Source organism: Heteronotia binoei, chromosome 2 (assembly GCF_032191835.1).
Source record: "Heteronotia binoei isolate CCM8104 ecotype False Entrance Well chromosome 2, APGP_CSIRO_Hbin_v1, whole genome shotgun sequence".
NCBI lineage: Eukaryota > Metazoa > Chordata > Lepidosauria > Squamata > Gekkonidae > Heteronotia > Heteronotia binoei.
The window spans coordinates 21,445,337-21,459,262 of NC_083224.1; the positions used below are offsets into that span (position 1 = coordinate 21,445,337).

Consider the following 13,926-nt stretch of genomic DNA (forward strand, 5'->3'; position numbering starts at 1 on the left):
TCTCTTCTCCCCTTTCCGCTTTGTTCCCTGGAAGGAGCCGACTCTCTTTCTTTGCCCCGTTGTCTGCCTTCTTTTTTTGCCACCCAAGCGCTCTGCTCATTCTGCCAGTTTGGTGTAGTGGTTAAATTTGTGGACTCTTATCTGGGAGAACTGGATTTGATTCCCCACTCCTCCACTTGCAGCCGCTGGAATGGCTCCGGGTCGGCCATAGCTCTCGCAGAGATGTCCTTGAAGGGGCAGCTTCTGGGAGAGCTCTCTCACCCCACCCACCACACAGGGAGTTTGTTGTGGGGGAGGAAGGTAAAGGAGATTGTGAGCTGCTCTGAGACTGAGATTTGGAGTGGAGGGTGGGATATAAATCCAATATAACTGCTGCTTCTTCCAGAAACTCTGGGGACTCCCAGGGCTTTTTTTTTTTTTTTAGCAGGAATGCACAGGAATGCAGTTCCGGCTGGCTTGCTGTCGGGGGTGGGGCCTAATATGCAAATGAGTTCCTGCTGGGCTTTTTCTACATAAAAAGCTCTGAGAACTCCTATTGCTTTCCCAGTCTTAATCTGCTCTAATCTTTTATTCACTTTGCTCCTTTCTTCTCCCTGTGCTTGGCAAATCCCTAAATCCTCACTCTCTGGTAACTCCCAGTGTATTTAATGGATGCTTAATCCCAAGTAAGTGCTTCGTTAGAATGAATTTCCATCACTGACAGATGCACCTTTGCATGTTGCAACGAAATATGGATTCTCTCTTGGAGCTCTGCTGTCAGCTAAAAAGGGGACCTACACTGACAGGTTTGAATAGGAAGCAGAAGTGAAGTCGATATTAAGGATGGGATTTATAGCCTAGCTTTCTCTGTAACGTGCTATTTTTCAGAGAGCCAGTTTGGTGTAGTGGTTAAGAGTGGCTGATTCTCATCTGGAGAACCGGGTTCGATTTCCCCACTTCTCTACATGGCAGCCAGCTGGGTGACCTTGGGCATGTCACACAGTTCTCTCAGAGCTGTTCTCTCAACAGCAGTTTCTGTCAGAGCTCCCTCAGTCCCACCTACCTCAAAGGGCGTCTGTTGCGGGGAGAGGAAGGGAAGGGGAGCGTAAGACGCTCTGAGACTCCGAGTGAACGGCGGGGCATAAACTCAACTCCTCCTCTTCCTCTCTGTGGAACAAATTTGTCCCCCCCCTCCCCCGAGAATCATACTACTGGACAATTCCCACCTGCAACAGTACAATCCAGGGGACAGTTTTATCACTTCATTGGCTGTTTCACAGCGTAGCCATGTTGGTCTGTTATAGCAGCTTAGAGACCAAGAAAGCTTTTGAGTGTATAAGCTTCCAAAAGTCAATGCTCCCTTCATCAGATCTGATGAAAGGAGCATTGCCTCTCAAATGCTTGTCCCCCCAAAATCTTGTTGGTCTCTGGGGTGCTACTGCACTTTATTTTGGTGTAATGGATAAGTGTGTGGACTCTTATCTGGGAAAACCGGGTTTCATTCCCCACTTTTCCACTTGCAGCTGCTGGAATGGCCTTGGGTCAGCCATAGCTTTCATAGGAGTTGTCTTTGAAAGGGCAGCTGCTGTAAGAGCTCTCTCAGCCCCACCCACCTCACAAAGTGTCTGTTGTGGGGGAATTGTAAAGGAGATGGTAAGAAGAAGAAGACTGCAGATTTATACCCCGCCCTCCTCTCTGAATCAGAGACTCAGAGCGGCTTACAATCTCCTATATATTCTCCCACCACAACAGACACCTTGTGAGGTGAGTGGGGCTGAGAGGGCTCTCACAGCAGCTGCCCTTTCAAGGAAAACTCGTCCGAGAGCTATAGCTGACCCAAGGCCATTCCAGCAGGTGCAAGTGGAGGAGTGGGGAATCAAACCCAGTTCTCCCAGATAAGAGTCCGCACACTTAACCACTACACCAAACTGGCTCTGAGATGCTCTGAGACTCTTTCGGATTCTTCTTCTTCTTCTCCTATATTTATTTACACCCTGCCTTTCACCCCAGTGGAAACCCAAAGCAGCATTGTTCTCCTCTCCTCCATTTTATCCTCAGAAGAGCCCTGTGAGGTGGGTTAGGCTGAGAGGGTGGGGTTGGCCCACGGTCACCCAGCAGACTTCCAAGGCACATACAGGGATTTGAACCTGGGTTTCTCACACCCTAATCTGACACTGCAACCGCTATACCACACTGCCTCTCTGCAAGTATGTAGCTATTGTCTGTTTGTGTGAATTTTGCCTGCTGGCTACTTATCTCCTCAAGGCCTGCCAGCGAGCTTCTTGGCTTGGGTTGGCATTACTGCTGGGATGGGCTTGATCCAAGTCCTACAAGCTCTCCTGTATGTCATGCTCGTGCCGCGCTGGGCATATTTTGCAGGTTCGACCATCTCCAATTGTGTTCTACTGAAACGAATGTTCCAACTGCAAGGAGAGGCACAGTGGAGCTATTTTTGTCTGTTGAGCAGGTGCACGTCTCCGTGAGCCGTTCCAGGGTCAAACTGTATATCGACTGCAAGAAAATAGCCGAGAAGCCATTTGGAGCTTCAGAGAATGTCTTGACTGCTGGCTTTGTCATGCTGGGGAAGCTGACGAGGACCCGAGGACCACGGAGTGGGTCGGCAGCGGTAAGCTTACTGAATATCCGCTTGACTCCAAAGGTCTAAAGCAGGAGTCCCCCACCGTTTTGAGCCCATGGGGCACATATGGAATTCTGAGAGGGGGTGGTGAGCAGCACCATCCCAAAATGGCTGCCTCAGAAGGCAGAGCCAAACTCAAAATGGCTGCCAAAGGAGCAGAACTCAAAATGGCTGCCACTGAAGATGGAGCTGAAGGGAATACCTCTCTCCTCACACCTTCTGGGAATAAGGAAAACCTGAAGGGGAAATGGAGCCACACATTGGCTCAGAAAAACCCAGGCGTTTACCAGTTCTCCTGATCGCCCAGTGGGAAACCCTTTTCTTTGAAAGAGGGTGGCCAATAGCAAGCCCTGCCTTATAATGGTTCTGCCCTCTTCCTGAAGCTTGGCGGTTGCCAAGGGAAGTACTGGCGGGCACCACAATGCCCACGAGAAGCACACTGGGAAACCCTGGTCTAATCATTTCAGTCCTCTTTAGTGGAGTAGGCTGTAAAAGAAGGAGAAGACATCATAAAATAGCCGTCTCTGTTCCACACAACAGAACCACAAGCATTTGTTGGTCATACTCCCCTGTTTATTGATTCAACCCATGATTCTCTGGGCATCCCACACAGGCCTTCAGAGATGTCATCCTGCATTCTGGAGGAGGGAACAGGGTCGCCCATAAGCAGGCCTCAGATTCAGCAGCAGACGGTTCCCCCTCTTCCTCCCCACCTACCTTGTCCATTGAATCGTAGGTGCAGCTGCATAACAATTCCTGGATTAGGAGAGCGGGCAGCCAGCCAGCCACACACCCCGCAGCCCTCATGAACCCCTGGAGAAGCCCACTTCTTATGTGATTTTGGGCAGCGGGTGGCTTACTGACTTTTTGACTGGGGGGGCGTGGCGCAGGAGAGGCCCAAGCCAGCGAGGCCTGCTTGGGCTGGCTGGATCGCTAGCCAGCCCAAGTAGGCCTCACTTGCCCAGGGCTCTCCTTTCTTCCATCAGGTTGTTTTTGGCTGGGGTGGGTGGATGGGATATGCTAATAAGTTATGCTAATGAACTCTGCCACCTATTTTTCTACAAAATGACCCCTGCTCATAAGACCTGCTTAAATTTGGGGGGCCCTTCTGCTCCCCAGATTGTGTTGGTTGCATTCAATTGTGTGAGGAGCTGAAAAGATCTGTGAATTTATGAAAAGACTTGTGAACCTCCTGATGGCACTTGGGGTTTTTTTTGGCCACTGTGTGACACAGAGTGTTGGACTGGATGGGCCACTGGCCTGATCCAACATGGCTTCCCTTATGTTCTTAAGTAATACAGAGTGTTGGACTGGATGGGCCATTGGCCTGATCCAACATGGCTTCTCTTATGTTCTTATGTAACACAGAGTGTTGGACTGGATGGGCCATTGGCCTGATCCAACATGGCTTCTCTTATGTTCTTAAGATCCTGGTATGTGTACATAGTTGTGGTCCCCGTTTCCACCACTTCGTGAGCCTGTCTTTTCTACCATGCTGAGGAATGCAGTCTGGTTCCCAGATGTAGTAGAATAACTCTATGGATTCCAGAGTTGTTAGTTGGATTGTACTCTTTCTTCAAATGGGAGGTTGTTATCCAAATCAATCCATAAGCTATGCCCGTAATGTGCTAAATGTTCTTTTCGCATGTAGGGGTCAGACCATGTCACCTGGTAGTTATTTTGGGGTCTAATAGCCTAGCGTATACTTGGGCTTCAGTTGGCACAGCACTCCAATCAGGAGAGGAAAATGAGACAAAGGCAATCTCAGAAAAGCAATAATCTTTACTCCCTTAATGAGATGCAAGGCTAGAAAGATGAAATGTAAGAGAAGACAAAAACACGAAACCGCAAGGCAGTAATGCAATGCTGTCTATGCTGCCCTAGGTTGCTGTCTTATTGGGGTGGAGAGGGAGTCTAGGAGGAAATAAAAGGTGAAAAGAGCAATGTATGTTGCCATATCATGAAGAGGAGAGTTTGTGGTAGAGTTACCAGGTCCCTTCTGGCAACTGGTGGAGGATGTGGGACTGGTGGGGGATGTGCCAAGTCCAATTCAAGAAATATCTGGGGACTTTGGAGGTGGAACTAGGAGACATTGGGGTGGAGCCAGGAGTAAGGTTGTGACAAGCATAATTAAACTCCAAAAGGAGTTCTGGCCATCACTTTAAAGGGACCGCACACCTTTTAAGTGTCTTTCCTCCATTGGAAATAAGGAAGGATGGGGGCACCTTCTTTGGGGGCTCATAGAATTGGACTCCCTGGTCCGATCCTTTTGAAACTTGGGAGGTATTTTGGGAAGAGGCACTGGAAGCTATGCTGAAAATTTGGTGTCTCTATCTAAAAGAACAGCTCCCTCAGAGCCCCAGATACCCATGGCAATCTATGTTGGACTTACCCGGAGAAAGAAAAAGGCCCAGGCTATGTTGCCAGCATCACACAGGAAGTGTTGCAGTTGGCTGGAGGTTTCCCTCCATAAGTGGGCAAATGGGAGCACTTTGGTGGGGAAAAGGTACGATAAACCTCCTTGAGTCTGCTAATTGGGGCCACTGACAAGAAGGCCATGCTCTGTTCACTACCTAACAAACCATCTCGCAGATGAGGGTGAGAAGAAATGTTGGGCAGGGGCCCATCTGCATTCTTCACCTCTCTGCAGTATCTGTAAGAGATGGGATGGAATGGTTTTGCAAAAGGAGATGTGCAGAAACTAGACTGTATTGTACCACATCACTAGAGTTGCCAGGTCTGTGTTGGAAAATACCTGGAGACTTTGGGGGTGGATCCGGGAGAGAGTGGGGTTTGGGGAGGGGAGGTGCCTCAGCTGGTTACAATGCCACAGATTCCACCCTCCAAAGCAGCCATTTTTTTTCCAGGGGAGCTGATCTCTGCCAGCTGAAGATCAATCGTAAAAGCAGGAATCTCCAGGCCTCACCTGGAGGCTGGCAACCCTGCATGACTCAGCCAAGTTTCAAGTAGTGTTGCCAGTCTTCAGGTGGGGACTAAGGGAAAACCGTGTTTGCACATTTCAAGCCTCCTTAGACTGGAAGAAGGCTTCCACCTTTGTTGAGTGGAGTGATAGGATACACACCACTATCACTCAAGCAGACTTTATTTAACAACACATATATTCTGTTCCAAAAATTGCTACACGGTGCAGATTGACAGCTGCTTTGTTGGATTCTCACTCCTTTCTCCCCCTTTCTTGCATCTGTTTCGAATTTCCTTCTGACACCTTTAATTAGGATGAGTAATGGAAAAGTCACCAAAGAACAGGCTCCGGGTCCTTTGCTCCCCCTTCATTTATCAGCTATTTTGCCCTTCTCGGAACTGCTGTCCTGGCTTCGAAAGAGGGCCCCATTATCAGCTATCATCACATTGCCATATATAACTGGAAGTCTCTTTTTAATGCCAGCTTGATTTGAGAGCCAGTTTGGTGTGGTGATTAAGTGTGCGGACTCTTATTCGGGAGAACCGGGTTTGATTCCCCACTTCTCCACTTGCACCTGCTGGAATGGCCTTGGGTCAGACATAGCTATCACAGGAGTTGTCCTTGAAAGGGAAGCTGCTGCAAGAGCCCTCTCAGCCCCACCCAACCTCACAGGGAGAAGATATAGGAGATTGTAAGCCAATCTGAGTCTCTGATTCAGAGAGAAGGGTGGGGTATAAATCTGCAATTCTTCTTCTTCTTGTGGGGCTCGTTTCAAAGTCTATTTGCTGGTCAGTACATTCGCCCCCCCCCCCTTCACACTTTGTCTACTTACTCATAGCCAGATGCATATAAAATAGGAGGCTCAATTGTACAAGGAACTTTTATCTTAAGACAGTGAGGCATTTTTAATAGCAATGGCTGAGCCTCCCTTTGCTCAATCAGGAAATGGCTTAGTATTAATGAGCTCTCTAAGTGAGTGTTGAAGGAGAAATCTCTCTTTCTTGTTTAGAGTTGACTTCTGGCTCCATAACCACTGACATATATGCATCAGTGGTCCTGTTGAGTGCATGCACATGGTGACACTGTGCCCCTGCACACTGTAATTTGTGATTGTCTGCTCTGCACCCACCCCCTTAGCACCAGCCACGGTAGGCTGCTATTTGGGAATTCAGCTGCCCTGCTCCCCTCGATGCAGATATAGATGAGGACGGTGCAACCACATAAAAATAATCAGCCAGAGAATTGATCCAGGTCGCAAAGATACTCATCATAGAAGAGGTTTCTGTTAGAGTGTGGAGACTCAGCATGCCTGGACATTGAGGGGCGCTATGTCTCTCTATGTCTGTATAGATGTTATCTGCTTGAATGGGATGTCTCTCTTTGTCTTAACCTGGGAGCTGCCCTCTGACCCCTCCTCTCTCTCCTTTGTCCACTCACTCATCCTTCACATGGCCTTCCACGGAAGTGCATTTCTATGTCACTCTAAGTTTGTATAGCTGTTGTCTGTTTGAATGGCCTGCCTCTCTTTGTCTTAACCTGGGAGCTGCCCTCTGACCCCTCCTCTCTCTCCTCTGTCCACTCACTCATCCTTCACATGGCCTTCCACGGAAACGCATTTCTATGTCACTCTAAGTTTGTGTAGCTGTTGTCTGTTTGAATGGGCTGCCTCTCTTTGTCTTAACCTGGGAGCTGTCCTCTGACCCCTCCTTTGTGCTATCCCTCCGTTCCCATGGCCTTCCATGAAGATGCATATATTTGCGGGTCTCTCTCCTGCAGAGACAATGCCCTCATACTCCCACACACATGATGCCAGACAAGCTGGCCATTTGTGATAAGGAAAGTACTCTTTAGATTAGGCTTCTCTCTCTCCTTTCAACCGCAACCTGAATGTGAACTGGATCTACTTGGGTAAATGTAAGTTTACCTTCTCTGCGATATACTTCTCGGGGGATTTATATACTGTGCTCAGCATCAGCTTTTAACGACCTCTGCTATACTAACCAAATACCCCGATTGTTCCTTGGTAAGGTCACTGGGTCACAGAGTTTACTTCAATCAACACAGACTTCGTCAAGCAACTAAACTTAAAGAAGTTCTTCACGTGCATCATGACACGTGTATCAAGACAGCTGGCTGTGAATACACAGAGCCACCCTTAATCTTCCAATCCAGAGAGCCGGTTTGGTATAGTGGTTCAGAGCGTGGACTCTTACCTGGGAGAACCGGGTTTGATTCCCCACTCCTCCACATGCAATCGCTGGAATGACCTCGGGTCAGTCATAACTCTGTCAGAAGCTGGAAAGAGCAGTCTCTGACAGAGCTCTCAGCCCCACAGAGTGTCTGTTGTGGGGAGGAGAATGGAAAAGAGATTGTAAGCCGCTCTGGGATTCCTTCGGGTCGTGAAGGAATCCAATCTCCACCTCCTCCTGTTCCAAAGCACCTTGTCATTAACTGTCTTGTTCAGGTCTTGCAAGCTGTGGGCCCTTGTGGCTTCCTTGATGGAGTCCATCCATCTCTTGTCGGATCTTCATCTTTTCCTGCTGCCTTCAACTTTCCTAGCATGATTGCCTTTCCCGATGGCTCTTGCCTTCTCATAATGTGACCAAAGTATGATAGCCTCCATTTAGTCGTTTTAAGTAGGGAGAGCTCCAGTTTGGTGTAGTGGTTAAGTTGTGCGGACTCTTATCTGGGAGAACCGGGTTTGATTTCCCACTCCTCCACTTGCACCTGCTGGAATGGCCTTGGGTCAGCCATAGCTCTGGCAGAGGTTGTCCTTGAAAGGGCAGCTGCTGTGAGAGCCCTCTCCAGCCCCACCCACCTCACAGGGTGTCTGTTGTGGGGGAGGAAGGTCAAGGAGATTGTGAGCCGCTCTGAGACTCTGAGATTCAGAGTGGAGGGCGGGATATAAATCCAATATCTTCATCTACCTCACAGGGTGTCTGTTGTGGGGGAGGAAGGGAAAGGAGATTGTGAGCCGCTCTGAGACTCTTCGGAGTGGAGGGCGGGATATAAATCCAATATCTTCTTCTTCTTCCAGTTTGATTTGATCTAGGACCCATTGATCTGGGGTTTTGGGGGCATTCCACAGTATCTGTAAAACTCTCCTTCCAATACCATATTGCAAATGAATCCGCTTCCTTCCTGTTAGGTTCCTGTCTTTTGTTTGTTGAAGTCCTTTGTTTGTGGAGCAATTTAATAATAAATCAGAACAGCGCTGTTCTACAAACAGAGGACTTCCATGGTGATAAGCAAAGTCTCTCCCAGGGCTTTTTTTTTTGTAGCAGGAACTCCTTTTCCTATAAGGCCACACACCCCTGATGTCACCAATCCTCCAAGAGCTTCCAGGGCTCTTATTCCAGGGCCTACTGTAAGCTCCAGGAGGATTGGCTACATCAGGGGTGTGTGGCCTAATATGCAAAGGAGTTCCTGCTACAAAAAAGTCCTGGTCTCTACAGTTCATAGATTCATAGAGTTGGAAGGAATCTCCAGAGCCATCTAGTCCAACCCCCTGCACAATGCAGGGAACTCACAAATACCTCCCCCTAAATTCATAGGATCTTCATTGCAATCAGATGGCCATAGCCTCTATTTAAAAACCTCCAAGGAAGGGGAGCCCACCACCTCCCAAGGAGGAAGCCTGTTCCACTGAGGAACCGCTCTAATGATCAGGAAGTTCTTCCTAATGTTGAGCTGGAAACTCTTTTGATTTAATTGCAATCAGTTGGTTCTGGCCCTACCTTCTGGGGCCGCAGAAAACAATTCCACACCATCCTCCATATGACAGCCCTTCAAGTCCTTGAAGATGGTGATCATATCACCTCTCAGCCTCCTCCTCTCCAGGCTAGACATGCCCAGCTCCCTCAACCTTTCTTCATAAGACTTGGTCTCCAGACTCCTCTTTGTTGCCCACCTCTGGACCCGTTCCACTTGGACCTGTTCCAGTTGGCTGAATTAACTCTGTCCAGTAGCACAGTTAATCATCCATTCAAAACGATGACAATGACATTGGATTTATATTCCGCACTCTACCCTGAATCTCAGAGTCTCAGAGCAGCTCACAATCTCCTTTACCTTCCTCCCCCATGACAGACACCCTGTGAGGTGGGTGGGGCTGAGAGGACTCTCACAGCAGCTGCACTTTCAAGGACAACCTCTGCCAGAGCTATGGCTGACCCAAGGCCATGCTAGCAGGTGCAAGTGGAGGAGTGAGGAATCAAACCCGGTTCTCCCAGATAAGAGTCCATGCACTTAAGCACTACACCAAACTGGCCCTCTGCACCAAAACACCTCATCCACAGGGACCTTGCTATGAGGGTTAGGCTTTGGTCTCTAGAAATACTCTGCAAGCTCCAAACGGTGCCATTATTTTCAAAAGTCAATGTGAGTCCTGGACCTCGGCTGTTAGTGTCCTGCTTTCCCATTTTAAACCATGTCCCATTATGTCCCATTTATATGCAACTGGTACAAAGAAGGCATTTAAAACGGCATAAATTCAAAGGGGAAAATGGGGCGCTGAAACAGAAAACAGCCCAAATAGTTTCGGCGTGCACACGGGAGACGCAACATCAAAACGAGGATCTTTTTTAGAGTCAGCGGAGATGAGCCATTGAAAAGCATCCCTAGTGAAATGGCTTCCTGAGTTGCGAGGGACAGAGGAATGACAACAACAACAAAAAAGCAGAAAATTGTAGTTAGTTGGATGTGGCTTTGTAAATTATCAGAATGCCAAACGAGTAACCCTTTCCTGTTACTACGAGGTTTATAAGTTTAGGCAGGGCTATTTTTGTAGAAAAAGCCCAGCAGGAACTCATTTGCATATTAGGCCACATCCCCTGACATCACCATTGTTTTGCACAGGGCTTTATTGTAGAAAAAGCCCAGCAGGAATTCATTTGCATATTAGGCCACACCTCCTGACACCAAGCCAGCCGGAACTGCGTTCCTGTGCATTCCTGCTCAAAAAAAAGCACTGAGTTTAGGCAATGCATACATTTTTAATACGTCGTCATTGACGCTCTTTACCACAACCAAATGGTGTACACTACAAACGGTGTACGCTACAAATGGTGTACGCTACAAATGGTGCTCTATGCTATAAATGTACGCTGCCTCTTTCAAAACCCATTCAATGTGTTGGGTTGCCAATTTCCAAGTGCCACCTGGAGATCTCCCACTATTATTATTGATCACTTATGGTTACATTTCTAAAAAAATTACTCTTGCTAATTTTTGATTTCCTCTCTCGCTTTTAATTCCAACTTCTGAGAAAATAGGTTTTTGAAGGGTTTTTAAAGAGGTTTTAAAAATTATTATTGGTTTAGGAGCTCCTTTCTTCCTTATAATTCATTTTGGATTTCGCTCCCTATAGCTTACTTCCTTTATGTCCCGATATGTTCAGTATCCTACAAGCAATATTTCAGTGTCTAGAACGCTGCATTATAACCAGGGGTGGAATTCTAGCAGGAGCTCCTTTGCATATTAAGCCACACACCCCTGATGTAACCAATCCTTCAAGAGCTTACAAGGTTCCATCTTCTTGGCACTCCCACCCCCTGCCTCCCCCTGAGGCAGTGGCACCATTAGAATCTTTAGCACCATCTTGAGTCTACTTGCTCTATGTTGTTCAGGGCTTTCTTTTGTGGCAGAAACGCCTTTGCATATTAGGCCACACTCCTCTGATGCAGCCAATCCTCCAAGAGCTTACAGGGCTGTTGGTACGGGGCTTACTGTAAAGTCCAGGAGGATTGGCTGCATCAGGGGTGTGTGGCCTAATGTACAAAGGAGCTCCTGCTAGAAAAAAGCCCTGGGTTTTTTTTGTTTTTTTGTGTTTTTCTTTAATGATGTATTATATGATACTGTGCTGCACACTGCACTGAGTCCTGTCCTTCAGCTGAGAGTGGTTTAAAATTTACAGTAATAATGATAATAATGATGATGATGTTGATTATGGTGCTTCTCAGACAGAACCATGGGAGATGGTTCTTCTCTTAGAAATGCTAGCTGCTTTGCTTTCTTCGGCCTTCGCTTCCTTCGAGTGGCAGCAAAGTAAAAAAACAAACCAATTTGCTTTATATTTTAGAGTTGAAGCCAATTACTGAGCCTTCAGGAGAAATGTTTGCTGGGCGCTGAACAAATGAGAACTCAGACCTAGTTGTCAGAGGCAGCCTTACAGGGCTTACCTCTGAAGGGTGCAACCTTCCTGACCCCGAGTGTCCACAAAGGACTGGTTTTTTGCCGCCAGACTTGTAAATAATTTGGCATCGGCCACGGGTTTTCAGTACGGCTTTCCAGACAAACAAGCCCCAGAGTTCTGGCTTTTGCAAAGGAATGAAGCTAACGATGTTTGCCGCTGCGGCGTGAGCAGGCGAAGGTTTCGCAGCAGACAGTCGAACGCTTGGCCGATTGTACACCCGTGAGTCGAAAGAACCCAAGATAGGATTCTGGCCGGTGCCTTACTGAGTTGGAAGGAAGCTTGTAAGGATGTTTGCTTTGCTTTTCATAATTTGGAAAGCTATGAGATGTTGCTTTGGCAAATTGGAAGGTAGCTCTTTTAAGGAACTCTGTAGAAAAGGATACGTCCTGGACTTTTCTATTTGTGTTGCACTTGATTATGGATATTCACATGGATTTCTGGTTTAGTTTTATCCGTCCATCCATCATCTATCTATCTATCTATCTATCTATCTATCTATCTATCTATCTATCTATCTATCTATCTATCTATCTATCTATCTATCTATCTATCTATCCATCCATCCATCTATCATCTATCTATCATCTATCTATCATCCATCCATCCATCCATCCATCCATCCATCCATCCATCCATCTATCTATCTATCTATCTATCTATCTATCTATCTATCTATCTATCTATCTATCTATCTATCTATCTATCTATCTATCTATCTATCTATCTATCCATCTATCCCTCCCTCCCTCCCTCCCTCCTCTGTCAGATTTGTATCCCGCCCCCCCCTAATGGGCTCAGGGCGGCTAACAACATTTAAAAACCACATTGAATATTAAAAACAATATACAGTAAATCAATTCCACACGTTTTTAACCATAAAATCCAAGATGCACGTCGATGTTTCTGAATATCGGTATTTGTCCAATGTGATTGTCAGTGCTGTGGGGCATTTGCTACTTCCCCTTAACCATTGAAGGCAAGCTTAAATAGTTTGGCCTGGGGGAACTGCGGCAAGTCCCGCAGGGCCCTGATGTTTTTGTATTGTTTTGTTGTGTATGTCATATAGGTATGATCAAATATTTAATAAAATTATTTTTTTTTAAAAAAGTAGCTCTTTTCTTTCCCTTGGATCATTTTTGTGCTCCTGAAGTGGTGGTGCTGGTAATAGTAGTTGTAGTAGTATCTTTTACCAAATTTTTGATCCATATAGAGATGGATCAAAAATGGCCTGATGGGGACACAGAACAACTCCCATCATTCTCCTCTCCTCCATTTTATCCTCATAGCAACCCTAGGAGATGGGGTACAACTGTGAGACCAATTTCACACTCACTCTGCACCGCTCTGACATTCCTCTTTTCAGTGTGGCGTCCTTCCAATCTCCCACTATCTGCTCCGAGGCTTCAGCTTGCATCGGTGTTTTTACGCGGCAAAGAAAAACTGGGGTTTAGCAGTTTCACTTTGCCTCGCAAAAATGGCGATGCAAGCTGAAGCCCTGGAGCAGATAGTGGGAAATTGGAAGGATGCCGCACTGAAAAGAGGAATGTCAGAGCGGCGTAGGGTGAGTGCGAAATTTGTCTAAGTGTGTGACTGGCCCAGAGTCTCTCAGCCAGCTTCCGTGGCAAAGTGGGGAATTCAACCTTAGATCTCCTAGATCCTCGTCTGGCATTCTGACCGTTACACTGCACTGTTCTGTAATGCCTCATGGGTTCAGAAACCAGAGGTGGAATTCTAGCAGGAGCTCCTTTGCATATTAGTCCACACCCACTGATGTAGCCAATCTTCCGAGTGCTTACAAGGCTCTTTTTTGTAAGCTCTTGGAGGATTGACTACATCAGGGGTGTGTGGCCTAATATACAAAGGAGGTTCTGCTAGAATTCCACCCCTGTCAGAAACTGTTCTTGTAATTCCCTGCTGAAGAAAGTGGCAGCTACAGGCATAGACAGCTTCAAGAGGCGATTGGATAAACATATGGAGCAGAGGTCCATCTGTGGCTATGAGCCACAATGTACAGGGAGAATACTATGTCTGGGGCAGTGATGCTCTGTATTCTTGGTGCTTGGGGGGCTGAAGTGGGAGGGCTTCTGGAGTTCTAGCCCTGCTGATGAACCTCCTGAGGGCACTTGGGTTTTGGTCACTGAGTGACAGAGTGTTGAACTGGAGGGGCCATTGGCCTGATCCAACATGGCATTT

General features: G+C 47.1%; 1 protein-coding gene across 1 annotated transcript in view; it reads left to right on the forward strand.

The window, feature by feature from the left end:
* Positions 1-13,926, forward strand: part of COL20A1 (collagen type XX alpha 1 chain) — a 219,977-nt gene that overhangs the window by 140,677 nt on the left and 65,374 nt on the right. Inside the window, exon 26 of the mRNA XM_060230663.1 lies at positions 2,447-2,605. Within this exon, the coding sequence (XP_060086646.1) occupies positions 2,447-2,605 (159 nt within the window). The remainder of the gene's footprint in view (positions 1-2,446; positions 2,606-13,926) is intronic.